Source organism: Polypterus senegalus, chromosome 17 (assembly GCF_016835505.1).
Source record: "Polypterus senegalus isolate Bchr_013 chromosome 17, ASM1683550v1, whole genome shotgun sequence".
Classification (NCBI taxonomy): domain Eukaryota; kingdom Metazoa; phylum Chordata; class Cladistia; order Polypteriformes; family Polypteridae; genus Polypterus; species Polypterus senegalus.
Genome location: NC_053170.1, coordinates 81,705,032 through 81,721,914, shown reverse-complemented (window position 1 = coordinate 81,721,914; position 16,883 = coordinate 81,705,032). Strand labels below are relative to the sequence as shown.

At 39.8% G+C, this 16,883-nt stretch overlaps 1 protein-coding gene across 1 annotated transcript in view; it reads right to left on the bottom strand.

The window, feature by feature from the left end:
* Nucleotides 1-514: 514 nt before the first annotated feature.
* The window catches only part of LOC120517209 (alpha-1,6-mannosylglycoprotein 6-beta-N-acetylglucosaminyltransferase B), a 102,455-nt gene continuing 86,086 nt past the window's right edge, over nucleotides 515-16,883 (bottom strand). Inside the window, exons 16-19 of the mRNA XM_039739376.1 lie at nucleotides 12,434-12,550; nucleotides 2,490-2,564; nucleotides 2,132-2,391; nucleotides 515-1,941 (exon numbers count right to left, since the gene is read on the bottom strand). Coding sequence (XP_039595310.1) covers nucleotides 1,743-1,941; nucleotides 2,132-2,391; nucleotides 2,490-2,564; nucleotides 12,434-12,550 — 651 coding nt within the window. The 3' untranslated portion in view covers nucleotides 515-1,742. The remainder of the gene's footprint in view (nucleotides 1,942-2,131; nucleotides 2,392-2,489; nucleotides 2,565-12,433; nucleotides 12,551-16,883) is intronic.

The window sequence follows — 16,883 nt, the reverse complement described above, 5'->3', positions numbered from 1 at the left end:
GCATGCAAGTCTACAGTGAATTATGTGTGTGTATGCTGTGATGGATGGCCAGGGCCCATGCCTGGCCGGGACACCCCTTCACCACATTTGCCAGGACGACAAGGGTGGGAAGCCCAGTATCTCCCTCTGGATGCTAGATGGCAGCCTCCCTGGGTTGCAGTGGTGCCTCGGACGCTCCCAGGGCTTCATGGGGGTTGGAGTTCTGTGCAACTCTGTGGGGTTCTGCAGGTGCCACTAGGGGGTGCTGCAGCAGGAGCTGCTGGCCTCTCTTGGGCACTGGTTTCACCTTACCCGGAGCCCAATAAAAGGGAGCCAGCGACCACCACTCAGGGGCCAGAGTCGGGTGGAAGGAGGACAAAGCTTGCTGAGGGAGAGTGGTGGTGGAAGAGAGAAGAAGAGTGCTTGGTGTGACTTTTATACTCTGCTTGGGACTGTGCTGTGGCTGGAGGGATTACAGGGAAGATGTGCCCTCCAGCTGAAGAAAATAAAAGTATTTTTAATTTATACGTGCCCCCGTGTCCATCTGTGTCAGGTCAGGCGCTTATATAGTGCCTTTTCTTATAATGCTCAGTTGTGTATGTGTGTATAACTATAAAATAACATACAAGTGTTTATGGTTGTTATTTTTGCTTATGAGAGCAGCATGTAGGTAGAGTTGCAGGCATTACTGGACTGTGTGATTACAGGTGCATATATCATGCATGTAATGGCACTGATGTTTGTATAACTGCATGAATCTGTGTTTTATACATTTGACTGCATTCTTGTGTGTTTATATGCACATCTTTGACCACCCTATAATGGTGTGCAAATTTATATGACAGCTTTGATGAGTACTGTGTACAACCACCATGATGTATGACTGCACAGAGTTGTGTGAGTGGACAACTGCATGTGATTGCACTAGTGTATATGTGCAGTGTGTGACCTCTCTGATGTGTGCGATTCCAAGCAGGTGTGTTGCATGTTGTATGTCGCTGCTCTGACATGTGCATGAGTGCCCTCAATTAACACACTTAGGTACATGTGAATGTTCAAAGGAGTGTGTGTGTGTAGCTGAGATGATACGCACTTCTCGACTTGTCAGCCGGCTAATGTGGCTTGTGCACCCAGCTCTGATCTTGTATTTCAGCTTAACTTGTGGCCTGTTGTCTAATTTTCTGCTTATGATCTGCATGAAATCAGGCCTTTTCAAGGGCACTGGGTGCAGAATTCACCCAACCAAGGGCAGGTGCAAAAGGATTACTAATTGTAAACACTCAGACAGCCCTGCAGCCAACCTCAAAGAATGCTGTCAAATGTTTCTAGTCTTAGTAAACAAGAGAGCCCTGGAGCAGCACTGCATGCCACTGGGATTTGAAATGCCTTCTGAAATAACTCTACCCTGCGGATGACACTAATTAAGCTTTCAGAAGCAAATCCTTTGTGCTGCCCCATAGGGTGACAGCAGGCGATCTTTGCAGGCACTTTTTGCAACATCTGAATTTCCCCTTTTTATCCTGGCAAACACTGTTGTCCATCCACAGCCATTTACGTGTGCAAGGCAGACTGTCATGTAATGCCATTGATGATCCCCAAGGGCAAGCCCCAGGGACTATTATGAGCACTCCAGCTCACTCAACATGCCCATGATTGTCCAGAGTGGGACTGTCTGTGGCCCACTGTCTTGTACTGTCCTCTTGTCAGGTTGTAGGCTAGAGGTGGGGAGGGACTCCTGCAGGGCAAGGAATTTTGACAGCTTCTCACAAGCATGCTGTGCAGAGTGCCACCTGACCGGCACGGAAGTCCCGGCAGGGACAGAGGCGCTGGTGTTTATGCTTGAAGCCAGCACAGCTGAACAGCAGTGGCTCTTTTTGGAGAAAACAGTTTTTCTTGCTTGAGGAGAAACCTGGAAAAACGTGATTCATCTCCACCTCCATTTGATCACACTGGATCTGCAACCTGGAAAAAGAAACTAGGTTAGTAATATACTGAAAACATTGATGCTCCCTGCACCAACATGTTAACTTATCCAACCACCCTCCCACCTGCTTTTTACACTAGTACACATACCCTCCGACTAGGTAGGAGGCTTCAGGTGCTCCTCACTTATACTCACACACATGAATAATCTATAGTGCGACAAACTCACTGTTGGAAGACATCCTTGCTGTTGATAAGGCTGAAGAAAGCAGGTTCACACACCAGGTTGCGGTACTGGCACTGCTCAGTACATGACTGACCCTCTTCAGAAACCCACAGCTGCATGGCACTCAGTGGAGGCCACATAAGTGGGCTAGACATGTTCGTTGGCCAACCAAATGCCATGGAGTTAGGTAGACGAACTAAATATCTCCTTGGCACCTCAGAGGCATTTTGTGGAGCAACAGGAACATCAGGGGTGCAGAAATCCTAAAAAAGAAAAAGAGGTCACTCTGGGTTTGTGGGGCATAAATAAAGCACATCACCCCCAGCTGACACCTTACAGTACACAGGTGCATTCTGCTAACCTGGTAATGGATGTAAGCATGTAAGCGCTCCAGCATTCCTTCACATGTGTACTCGTAGGGCAGGTAGGGCTTCACCTGGAAAAAAGAGCAAGAGTAAGTCTGTTAATAAGAATACTGATGGAGGCATGTAATGGCCTCCACCTCTGCCCTCACGATGCCAACTAACACTAGACTTTTGAGATCTTAGTCTTCGAGTTCTAAGAAAATTTACTGAAGTCCACAACTCTCTCATACCAACATTCACCTGTTTGTAACATCCAATTTCTGCAGTCTTTACTGAAACCCCAGATTCCAGACACTAGGTCTTCATGCTTTGTCAACCTTGACTCTTGGTAACATTTACATTGCTTGTAGAGGTTTCAGTCAGACCTCAGCTTTGTCATTCTGTGAGCTTAATGTGGGCCTCAGACAAGGGATTTTTGGAACTCCTCATACTTATTTGACTCTTAAAACTCCATATTCTAGTCTGTTAGGCCTTCTTTTGAATTTTAGATAGGTCTCTATAGAATTCTCATGTTTACAGCGGATTCAGATATTCACTTACTTTTTCACCTACATTGAAAGTGTACAAATTCTTTTTACTGACGGCTGGCTTTTTGTTTTATATGTGGGTATTAGTTACTCCTTAGAGTTTTTGCAGAGACAACAAATGTGTATATTCTGACCCACATTATGACTCAATTTAATGCGGTTGTGTGGGGTAGGGGTGAAAGGATTTTTAGTAATTATAAAAGAACTGGTTTGGACAATGGTGTAGTAATTGGTTCTGCTTCACACACTGCCTAAACTGGTCCCTATTTGTGTAGGATTTATCCTTGGTAAAAGACACATCTGTTAGGAGATGTTAAATTGGCCCTGTGTGAGCCCTGCAGTAGACTAGACCTCATCCAGGGTTGGATCCTACCTTACACCCAGAGCTGGTGGAATCTGTCCTGGGCTGTGACTATAAATTTGTCAATGTTATGTCATGAAAGGACAATGGATTTTGTGCTGTCTCCAGGCCCAGGGACCATAGATGGCCCTCAGTCAGTACCACTTAAATCTTGGATCAAGCATTCATTGGAACTTTAGTCTTAACACTCGAGAGGTATTTTGGAAAGTACAGGCTAGACTTTGTCATGTCTGCATTGACCACAAGACCTGGATTTATGGAGACTTCACTTTAGACCCTTAACGCCAACTCTTAAAAAGATTCACTGTACCCTAGACATAACTCTGTTCAACCTTCTTTGAGAATTCAGACTGAACTCCACAGGTATCAACGGTGCTTTATCTCCAGACATTCTTAGGCCCTCACCTCAGACCCCTGTATTTAGAAAGGCTACCAAAATTCTAGACATAACTCTGTGACCTACAATTAAGTCTCAGGCAAAACGTCCACACAAATGACTGTCTTAGACAATCAATGGAAACCTTAACCTTACATGCATAAAGCATCTTGGTGGGTTCTAAGTACCTAAAACAAACAACTGAAACCAGTATGCTCCTGTTTTTGTAATAAGAATAAAAAAGATTTTTAAAGCTTCTTTAGACTTGAGTACTTCTAGTAGGCCTTTCAGGAGAGAAAATTTTCAAAATGAATAATATTCAAAATGAGCCATGAAGAAGGAACAAAAAGTAGAATTCTATTTGTTAAATGTCTTGATTTAGTTTGCTACAAAGCTCATATTTCAATTGTACTGTCTATAGTGATGAACTCAGGGATATTTGTCAAAATGAAACTCTTATTTTCTAGCTGCACATAAATTACAAAAATGTACCAATGACAGTGTTGGCAGTCCCTTTCAGCCAGCCAGCAGCAACAGGCAGAAGTGGAGCTGCTATTGTATATGCATCCTTGCGGAATGAAAGAGAACTGCACTTTCTTTATCACACTTACAAATAAAGCTCATTAGATTTCCCAGTTAAATGCACTGCAGACCACAAACAAAGCTGGCCACAAAGGACATAATGCATCTAATATCACTTTGCCAGAAAACCCACTTTATTTTAATGGAAAATACTACCAAATGGATCTCCATTACCAGAACACTTATCTCAACTGGTAATGCATCAATTCAAAACTGTGGCTCTAACTCAGTTTGCACCTAAACTTTGGATATGCTATGTTGATGACACAGTTGTCATATTAAAAAGTGACCAGCTGAATGATTTCCACAACCACATCAATGCAATATTCCCTGCAATCCAATTCACTATGGAAAAAGAAAGACACGGATGCATCAATTTCCTGGACATCAACATTGAAAGAGGTAACGACACCACTCTGATTACAGGTGTTTATCGCAAGGAATGTTATGCAGACAAAATAGTACACTTTACTAGCAATCACCTTATCATCACAAAACCGGACCTGTTCACATCAGGTTCACATCAGATAGTTACCCAAAGACATTCAGCAGACAATGCTTACATAGGAGACGACAGAGACACCACCAAACAATAGACTCTAACCTGATCCCTCATTCCACCTGGCACACACTTTATCATCACAGGGTATCAGAAGGGACAGCATGTATTCTTTCCAGATCCGGCATCAAAATAGTGCACAAGCCTACAAACGCAGTCCATGCACAGTCCTTTTTAATGCTAAGGAAATTGCCAGCAGAGACACAGAACCCAGTTTACAGCATTCCATGTGATTCATGCCCAGCTGTCTATGTGGGACAAACACCAAAAACACTCGCAATACAGGAACATTACCGTGGCGTCAGAAGGAAGGACCCACAGTCCCTGATTTACACACATACACGTTCAACTGGACACACATTTAAATGGGACTCAGTGCAAGTAGAATTCAAAGCTAATGCTAAAAGAGCCACAGAACTGGCTGAATCGTGACTATCCAATGAAAACACCATTAACAGACATTTGGATATGAACCAAGCATATGCAGGCTTTAAACGAGGAACATACACATAATAAATAAGACCCCACCATATTTAATCCCCCCTCCCTATTTGCTATATATTGCCTTGGATTTCTTTACATCTAATCATTTTCCTCTGATGATGACTCCTAATAAGAGTTGAAAGCTTAGGAATAAAAACTATTTTAAGATATGAGATTCATTTTTTCCCTTTGTAGATTTCCAGCTACAAATATGTAAACCACGGCTCTTTGTACATCAGACGCACTGGCTCATGTCCATTTTAAATAACACATCTGAAGATTGATAACAGCACTTTTAAATGAAACGACTGCAAACGATAAGTCATGTGGGTATATGAAAATACACATATAACATTTTGGAGACTGTAATCTCTTTGAATAAAACATGTACCAGTAGTAACCACATGTCTTGGTGGTGTATCCCTAAAATTTATTACAAAAGTGGGTGCAAAACAGTTAATAACATATTTTCTCTTGCAATCATTCATAGGCACTGCTGCCTTTCTCACATAAACAACTGCTTGCTCAGTGACTGCATCATATGTGCAGATGATATAATGTAAAGCTGAAAGATGGCTATCAACAGATCATATTTGCCTAGGTACAATTCCAATCAAAAAAAGTCAAGGTTCAAGAATTAAGTTGTTTTGAACTAGGCATTAGAGTGGGTGTCAAGCAAAGCTTTTTAGGCACAGGAGTGCTGCAAATATAGCATAAGGCTGCCAATTCAGTCATCCACCTCCAATTAACTATGATGCCAGGCAAAACGCCCAAAGTTTCTGTGCTCAACTGTAAATTAAATAAATTGGAAAAAGGTGTATGCTTAATATATACAATGAATAATATGTAAAATGGAGCACCACCCAAAAAAAAACATTCCAGTCATTGGTGGTTCTGTGCTTGAAAACAAACCGTAATGCCCATTTAGACAAATTAGAAGACATGGCCTAGTGCACCATCCTGCTGGGAAATAGAAACAGAGAGCCAGTGATAAATAGTGTGTTTTATATATGTATTCTAGTCCTATAATTTATTTGTTTATTCGGTTATCAGGATTCTGTTCTTGAGGTTTATTTTTCATTTTGTTTTGTTCTCATCTTGTTTCTTCGTTTTTTGATGCGTCATAAGTCTTGATATCACCACACTGATAATGTCACAGAAGTGATACCACAAAGTATAAGTATAGCAGCACTTTCATTATCTGTCACCCCACAGTGGATAAACGTTTTCAAAAATCTTTAGTGTAGTAAGCTTTAATTAAAAATATGCCATAGTGACAGGTTTTGGCTATGCTTCCCTGCAAGCAGGTCCTCCCATTTGCAGGGAAAACTCGGGGGTTGGTGGCAGGATTGGCACTCCAGCCACTACAAAAAACTCACACTGTTCCATTCCATTCAAACTAGTGTGGTGCTGTTCTCGGGTCCTAATTTGGGATCCTGAGGTGGTTAATCATATGGTGGTGTGGCAATGAGCTGTATCAGTGTATGCTCCTGACCTCTCTCTCTTTTTGCCTTTGACTTTCAATTCTCAATTTGCCCATATGATTCTTGGTTGGCTGGTTTATTTGATCTCTTAGGTTTGACTCTTTGCCTGATCTGACCACATTTAAGCCTGTGTTTATCATCTCCTAGTCTGTATCCATTCATCCCACAACAATCCTCAAACACTTAATATAGCCCCAAAAAACTTTTGCCTTTGTCAGGTATTGTTGCATTGGTGTATGGAACATAAATCTGAAGAACTGGACAAAAATCCATTCGTCTAATCAGTCATAGTCCCGTATGATTTGTGGCAAGGTATGGACTAGACTGTGGAAGAAAGCTCATGGGTCCATGATGGTGGTGGTGGTGTGTAACTGTACAGGGTGTGTTTTAATGACACTCATTGTAGTAACAAGGTGTTGTATTTGTTAGCCATGGTGGATGCAGTGAGAAGTCAAGAAAAATGAAAAATCTGGTATAACTACACAATCTGTACTATAGATGTGAGAACATATTTTGTATCTTTACTGCAGGCAGGGAGATGTACCATTATCTGTAGGTTCACTCAGGGAGCTTCGGACAATTAGTTGTTGCAAGTTTAGTGGTTGTCATTATGCCAGGAGGGGAGGTCCTGAGAATATATCTCTCATTGTGTCATCATTATTTAGTATTGGCTGAAATTCATTTATGATTTTTCAAAGTGCATCAAGAAGTGGGTTATAGGTGACAACAAGGGGAATGTGGTTCTTGTCGTCTTTGTTTTTACATTCCAGAAGGTTGTTTCTGGGTATGGCAGTAGCCCATCTTATTTGAGTGTCTGTTGTTTTGGTACTATATCCTTGCCTAATGAAATCTTGTCTACTAAGCTCCTGTAGATGTTTATTCAGGTCTGTCGGGCCTGAGCAAATACAATTGTAATGTATTGTTTTTCTGAAAATGATGGAGCGCCTTACATGCTTGGGGTGGAAGCTATCACTTTCTCAGGCAGGTCCATCTGTCTATTGGTTTGTAAAAAACAGAGGTCACAAGAGTGCTATCTTTCAGGTGAATTATGGTGTCAAGCAAACTGACTTCTGTTTTTGAGTAATTCAGCTTCGGCTTTATTTGGTGTGGAAAGAATTATATACTGTACATTATGAAAATGGAGGAGGTCCTTTTCATTGGCAGTCCAGGTTCAAGATGTCATCTATGCAACAGAGCTACAAAATTGGTTTTAAGATGCATATTGACATGAAACTCTCCCCCAATTTTAACATAAATAGGTTAATGTAGTGAGCTGCAAACTGACAGCCCATTGCAGTCCCCATTTGTTACAAGTAAATGTCCTGTTCAAATGAGAATAAATTCTGTGCCAGAGTGAATTTGAATTCCTGGTATAACTGACTCTGTGGGTAAATCATGATATTGTAGGTATTTTTCACATGCCAAAATGACATCATCATGGAGGATGTTTGTGTAAAGTGCCTCAACATCCATTGTGGCCAGTAAGGTTCCCTCAAGTAATAGGCCTATAGCAAACAGGTTTTTTTTTTTGGAACTCAGTGGTGTCTTGGGTGCAGCTGGTGGTATTGTGGGTGAGGGGTTTAAGGATGTGCTATAGTCATTCTGAAACATTTTCTTTAAGTGAACCAACTCCTCAGATTACAGGCCTTCCTAGGTTCCCTTCTTGATGGATCTTAGGAGGCATGTAGAAGTAACCCATTTTGGGTTTCTCAGGAATTAAACTGCTTACATGATCTCCGAGGTCAGGAGGAAAGCTACTTACTATCTTTTGAGTTAATTCTTGTAGAGATCTGAGGGGTCTCCCTGTAGTTTATAATAATGCATAGTATTGGACAATTACCTTTGTGCTTCCTGTATATAGTCAGATGTTTTCATGATAACTAAGCCACGTCCTTTGTCTGCTGGCTTACTAATGATCTCTGTATTTTCCCTTAGTGAATGTACAGCACTAATTGCTAAGAGCAGAGCAACATTTAAATATCATTTGAATACAATAGCATGCTGTATGTTGCTGTTTGCCAACAGGATAATACTCCACTGCACAACGCTAACAACATCTGGAATGGTTCAAGGAAAATGACAAAAAATTCAACCTAAAACAATGGTATGTCAAGTCATCAGATTTGAAACGGGGTTGAGGTGATATGAACTAGAATGAGCGGTCTTGAGCAGAGATCCCTCATCAATAAGTTTGGTGCAGTTATGGAATATATTGCAGTTGATGTCAGTAGCTTACTTTTGCCACACTTTCAAAGCTTTGTGGAGTTCCTATCTTGGCAAATTCAGGATGTTCTGATGGCATGTGGAAAACAATCTCTCCATGTATATATTTCTCTTGTTAAAGGCTGGTTTTCAAGTACATAAATAAAAAAGACAGTTGCAAGAAGCTCTGACAGGGAACCATACCGCTAGAGAAAACGGACACAATTTTAGCAATGAATGCCTTTCACTTTACTGTATGGTATAATGACAGTACATTTTATTGAACTAAAATTAATAAAAAAAATGTATAAAATGAATAAAAATACATATTAATTAACATTATTAACCTAACAGGAGCAGCCGAAAGAAGAAGAAGAAGAACATCATTTAAGGTATATTATTAAACATTATACACAAAACTGTTGTTAGTACTTAATTCCTACAGTCCTATATACTAAAAAAATAGATTTTTTGATTCATCTCATTTAATAATAAATTACCCTATTCATTCTAAAAAAGTCAAAGATCAGGGTAGGGTGACAGAAAACAGGTGGGTCAAGGGCTATGGGTGACAAACTGCTCGATAGCATTTTAAGCCTCTTATTCATATTAGGCATTCTGAATATCTAAATTAAACACTGAAACACTTAAAGGTCCCATAGTTCAATTATTTAATAGAGAGATACTGTACATAGCATTCTGAATCATTGTGGGTGTGGATCTGCCCTGCAATGGAATAGTGTCCCATCTGAGGTTGATTCCTGCCTTGTGCTACATGCTGCCAGGATAGGCTATGACCCTCCATGACCCTAGATTGGATTAGGCTTGTAATTTATGGCAATTTCTATTTTGAATCAGACATTGTCTTTGAAAGAAACAGTACTTTGTCCATATTGCAATATTTAGTACTTCACAATATTTAATTATTTATAATGTGCTTATAAGGAAAGATTTAAAGCTACTACGCTCTGGCAGTTGAAAATGAATTTAAAAGCATGGATTCATTAATTAATAAACAGGAAAAAAGTTAGTGATTGTGTAAACAAACCTTTAAAATGTTATCTTTGGAAATGTTCACATAGAGGAGAAATTCCTAAAGACTGTAAGTTGGCAAAAATTGTCCCATTATGCACTACAGGTCAAACGTTTTGGAACACTTCAGTTTTTTCACTTTTCCTTCAAATGTAATCAGTTGAAATGCAATGAATGACTTAAAATGGTGAAAAGGTAAGCAGTAAACTGCCAGAGGTTTAAATTTAAAGTTTAGGTTAGAAAACACTGAAAAAAAGGAAATATCAGAATATTACAAATGGGCCTTCTTCAGGGAACAACTAATAGGTGTCAGGGATGCCAGGGGCCATGACCCGGCCGGGACGCCAGGAGGGACCGGAAGAGGGTCAGAGCCCTGCCTGGATCACGTGGGGTTTGCCTTCCGGGTTGCTTTGGGGGCCACGGGTCAAGGGCATGGAAGCCCTTCCCTGTAGGAGCCCGTGGTCACGCCAGGAGGCGCCCCAATGCCTTGGGACTTGTTTCCCCAGCACTCCCGCCACACCAGGAAGTGCTGGGGGAAGACTGGAGGATGCCGGAGAGCGGCCGGGAGGACAGCCGACACTTCCGCCACGCTGGGGCGTGGTCAGAGAAGGAATGCCGGGAACACCAGGTGCTCATCCGGGTCGTCTATAAAAGGGGCCGTCTCCATTCATTCAGGGCTGGAGTCGGGTGGAAGTAGGACGAAGCAAGAGGAGTGTGGAGGCGGCCCGAAGAAAGGCATTGTGGCCAGGACTTTGAGGACTATTTGGGGTTTGTGCACTGAACTGGGTCTTTGTGACCATTATTTGGGGGTCTTTGTGACCATAGTTTGTAAATATTTTGTATAATAAAAGTGGGGTGGTTTGAAAACAAGATGTCCGCCTGTCTGTGCCCGGGTGGCGTTCACATAGGTTACATTACTTGAAAAATATTCCAGTGATAATGGCAAGAAAACAGCAATTAACAATTGAAATGAGACAGAGCATTATTACCCTTAGGAGTGTAGGCCTCTCATTTACAAAAATTGCAAAGTGTCAGTGAGTACAGTGAGAGAAGTACAATGAAGAACTTAATATCTCAGCTTAGTTGAAACATCTGACAAATTGAAAAAGACATGTTGGGCAGAATGATCTGCTGTTGTCCAATGTCCTCTTACTAAATGATCTTCTTTGGGAATGTGAACATGTGAGGTAATGAAAATTGTCTTTTTACTCTTTTATTAGAGTTTTATGGCTAAAGCACAAAATGTTTTAACAGTGAAACTAAACATTTGCACTAAGTTACTTAACAATGACTTTACATAAATACCGCAACATACAATAAAACACCTGATCTCATTGTAAGTCTAAAATTAGTGGCCATAAACATGATAAATGACTCACATAATATATATTAAAGGCAAGTGCTTTCAAGCAAGTGTATTTCCTGAATTAATGAAGCAATACACATAACTCATCATGCCTAAGCGGAAGGAGAAAAATGGTAGGTGGTTTAGTCAATAGTTCTGGGAAGTACAGCAAGAAGGCTAGGAAAAATGTCTTTGAAACAGTGTTCAGTTTTATGTTATGTTTGACAATATCAGCTTAGCCTTCTACTGTTTCACGAAACACTGTGCAAAATGATTATAACATTGTGTTTAAAGGGTAAGATGTCATCAATAATATTGTCTTTTGGACTAAGCTGTTAAAGTTTATGTCATAGCACCTAAAAGTTGCTATTTTGGCTTATGGTGTGGACTAATACACTTCATATTGAGGTTTCCAATTTTTTTTGTCTACAGTCTTGTTACTCTATTTGTTCATTCTTTATTGACAGTAATTTTTTTTAATACCCTGAGAGGTTATGCATTGTTCTTAAAAGTCCAGTCATGCCGGACATAAGCTCCTTTACGTTAACTTACTATCATAAATAGGTTCTTGTTGAAAGAGGATTATACTTGTTTCCTATTTAGAAGTTCTGTCTTTTTTAAACTCCTAAGCCACCATTACCAGTGATTCATATACATTCCACCTACGCCAGCTTCAACAGCAATTCATATACATTCTTCTGAGATGCTACTTATCTGACCTTACTCATTGTAATATTTTGTGAAACCTCAAAAATGAAACTCCAGGGTCTAACACTGTCACTTCAGACAGACTGCTCTTGGCCCTTTGTCCGAGAGGCTGAGCTATACAAAATTCTTTAAATCTCTGGACTGGACCTTTAGGAAATTTAGTAAAAAGTCCAAATTCAAAGCATTGGCAACTTCATATATATTCTGTTGCTCCAGATGTATTTCCTGAATGTCCTGGATCTCTGCTACCAGTGTTGTTTAGACTTAAAATGCTCACTTACTTTGACTTTTATGATCTCCAGGACTGCAGATTCAAACTCTTCCAGGTTATTGTAATCCACAGTGATCACATGGGGTCTACCAATGTACCTCTCTGCATAGGGGTGCTGTGAAGAAATCTGGAAAAAAAAATTAAGCTGTTGCAATGTTCATTATTGAGTTTTCATAACCTAAGCATCTCCTAGAGCATGTTGTTCTCGCAAATTTCAGAATTGTGCAAGAGTCACTTTCATTAAGATATTCTGGCTGGACTGTGTCTAATGTCAACACATCACATCAACACAGAGAAAGTCAGTCTCATGCACAAAAGCACTGTCAGGAATGACTGTGAAGTTAAATGGTTTTATGTTTGCAGGTTATCTCGATAACATATGGTAAATTGGTAGGAACAGGAAATGTATAAAGACAAACAGAAACCTGACATAGCAATTTCCTAGGTCCATACCTAATATGATTTTTGGGAGTTCTCCTGACATAGGAAAATGTGAACAAAGCTGCATAACTGCTATGTCAAACACACAAAACTTCCCGGCAGCCACATTTCAAAAGCACTGACACTTAATCAATAATAGGAGGCTTATGAACTCACAACACAAATCTTTTGTGGCAAATATTTTCCTTATTATCAGAGTGGCAGAAATCCAGAAATCAAAACCAAAAGACTACTGAGTATCAGAAGATCATGCCTACTTTCATAATAAAAGGCAAAGGCAGGAATGATAGTCAACAGAGTGCTTTATTCAGAGCCCTCAATTCTTTAAAACAAAAGTAGGTTTTTTATGCTTAATGGTAAATGAGATTTTTCTTTATTCAAAAAAAGATTCATGCTTCTGCAAACCCCTATCTATAAAGACTGTAGTTAGACTTCCATTAAGACACTGATTATTGCAAGTCCTCAAATCAGCAAAGGGAAGTGTCCATAATGACCAGTGTCGAACAACAATAGATGATGTCATCAAAATCTTACTAAAATAATGTGAAAAAATAAATTGAAATAATATTAAAAAATACTATAACCTAGTATGAAATGAATGAAGATCATGACAGGACTAAGGTGAGTCTGCACTAACTGAGCAAATTCTCAAGTACACTATACTAATACTGGGTAGGGCATCCAGTTTCACTCAGAATAGCCCCAATTCTCCATGGCACCAATTCCACAAGATTTTGGAAACATTCCTTTGAGATTCCGATCAATGTTGACTTTATTGCATCACACAATTTCTGCAGATTTTTCAGCTGCACATTCATGCAACGAATCTCCCTTTCTAACACATACTGAAGTTATTCTACTGGATTCGGATCCAGTGACTGGGAAGGCCACTGAACAACACTGAACTTAGTCAGCATGTTTATATGCATGTAGATAATTAGGTTAAGATGAATTACCCGATTAAGGCAGAAACCTGGGGCCTCATGTATAACGCCGTGCGTAGTATTCACACTATAACATGGCGTAAACACAAAAGCTGGAATGTGCGTACACACAGAAAAATCCAGATGCAGGAATCTGTGCGTACGCAAACTTCCACATTCTTCCACTACATAAATCCCGATCAGCATGAAAAGTAACGCACGTACACGCGCCTGCTGTCCCGCCCCAACTCCTACCAGAATTACGCCTCTTTGAATATGTAAATCAATATAAACAGCCCTTAAGCTCAGTGTTCTGTGAAAAGACAATGGCAAAACCACAAGGAAAAATAGAACAATTTCAGCGAATACCAAGTGGAGGCAAGAAAAACGTACTATTTGTTGGTTTAAACAGTGGTATAAACAAGAAAAGGAAGCTGGTCGATGACATAGCATGTCGGAGAAAGTCGAAAGCTCAAGTTCACAAAGTCGCACAGGGCCCAAAATATAAAAGAAGTCACATATCAAAGTCGCTGTGAAAAGGCGAGTCGTAGCCCACCGTCTGAGTGTCATATGAAAGCTCACAGTGGGGAAAAAGCACAAAATGTCAACTTTAATCTCGAAATTTCCACTTTAATCATGTAGTTTATTTTGTCATTAAAGTAGAACATTATAAACTTAATCTTAAAATCGTTTAATTTACTAGTTTCTCAAATCCCATCGTAACTAAAGTAGTACGTTAAATGCTTTATTTTGTATTTGATCTTATATGTGCTCTGTGTGTGTGAATCACTACGTGCTTCATAAACCGGCTTTCTCTTCCTCCAAAAGGACACGGAATCCATTACATTCATGATATTACAGCTCTCTGAATAACTAAAATACTGAGATGTACACGTGATATCATTTTCATGATGATAGGAGTTAAAGCATGTTATTAAACATGGGAACACAGTGGCGCAGTGATTGTGCACGACCTTCGATAAAGTAATTCATTGCCGCAGTACTGTCTCTTTCAAACGTACTAATCTCCAATTCCTGTCCTTCCTTTTCTTTCTCCAAATACCCAATCGCCACACAATCAGCTCTGTAATAGACGTTAAGCCATCTGTAAGCTTATAACGCCGATTCTTCAAAACTTGTAAGGACCATTGAAATATCTTCGTAGTATATGTTTAATTATTCTATCATTCACGCCAGTCCCAGTGAAGCATACAGTGTAAGACAGGAATAATCCGTAAATGGAGCGCCAGATCCTTGCTAGCGTAACGACACCGTGTCCTTTAATTATTAACAATATACGTAGATTATTTAAATAAAGTTAAAGTTTTATCTGTATAATATAATAAACATATTTTGCTGCATTTCATCTTAAAAACGATATCGTCATCATATGTAAATACTTGCTTTATAAAGTGGCTCAGGTTGTGCAATATTATAACTGTATCGCAAGTTTACAGTGAGGTAATTGTACTAATAACTACAAATAGTTCTACAAGGAGCAGTTGATGGACTGATTGATTGCGTTTAGAGCTCTTGGATTGAAACTGCTTCTGAACCGCGAGGTCCGTACAGTAAAGGCTTTGAAGAAGTTCAAATAGAAAGCATGGGTGAGGCAGCGTGTGCTTGATGCTGTATACCGATAATTCTCTTTCCGATCAGCTGCTCTGAATGGTGCAGTGAGAGTAATATGGAAAAAGATGATCCGCTGTGGCAACCCCTAACGGGAGCAGCTTAAAGAAGAAGAAGAAGGTGCAGTGAGAGTAACAACGTTAGAGCAGCTATGGTATTTAGAATAGTTTGACCATTCTGTGGACCATTATATTGCTACAGGTTAATTACAATCAGATATATTAAACTAATAAACAATATGTGGTTAATTTCAGTGTATTTATAAAGCCGCGTCAGGGATGAGGATCTCAAAAAGAAAGATAAACCACACAGGAACAATAGCATTGCTTTGATGCTGGGTGCCGGCAGTCTGCAAAACCGAACGGAAAACTTTCGTATGACAGGGTATGAGGTACCGTGGAAATGTGCGTGGCTTTACGACAAGTTTAGGTTTTATACATCGCGATTTGAACGTGGAAACGTTCTTGCGCAACATTTCTGTGCGTACGCACCATTTATACATGAGGCCCCAGGTTCTTATTAATCAGTGTTTACATGCATAAGTAATTCTTCTGAGTTGAGTTTGAGTTCTTCTTTGGAAAAATATCCTGACATCATTAAAATGAGCAAAAAAGTCATCCATCGGGCATTGTGAGTCCATAGTTAAGAATGACGCCTGTGGCAATTTTCTTGCATTTTATAAATATTTTTAGTCTAATTGACATTTTATTTATAAGTTTCTGTTACTGGATTGCATGCAGCAAACTCTTTCCTGATTGTCTGTGAGATTGAGCCCTTCAAAAGACCCAGTATGAGTGCTTCTTGTGTAACACAGAGTGCTGCTGGGATAATAATATTGAAGTAAAAATATCTACAGTACTTTAAGATGTGTGTTAGGTTTCTCATTACTTTAGAAAGTAATCGGGTTACGTAACGCACATTATTTTACACGTTTACCCTACTGCTCTCGAAATTGTGTTGCTGAGTTTAGCACTGTACATTCAGCTCATCAACATAAATTTAGAGATTTTTGAAATATTGAGACAGACTATATCAGCCAGGAGGAGGAATAATGCGATCACTTGAACATTTGCCTCTGGAAATCTATTTTGTGGATGCTTCTACCCAGGACTGCTGAAAAAGTCTCAAAGGCAAAGCAAATATATATGCAGGCTGACAGAGTGCAATAGATATGCGCAGACTACAAAATCCTTAACAGTAACCCGGTTACATGGCCACATAATCAGATTATTCACAGAGAAATCTACCTCTGTTAATCAGGTTTCTCAGAGGCCAATAACACGATTTCTCTAATCAGAATAAGTCTTTATGTGGCATTTTAGGTGGCATGGGTTATTTAAATGAATGTAAATGCACCAAATGTCTTGTCCATTAAACCAGTTTGAAGTGAGACAACATTTGCTTTGTGAATCATCATGCTGGAAGTATCCATAAAAAGTTGTGTAAATGGTGGCCATAAAAGGATGT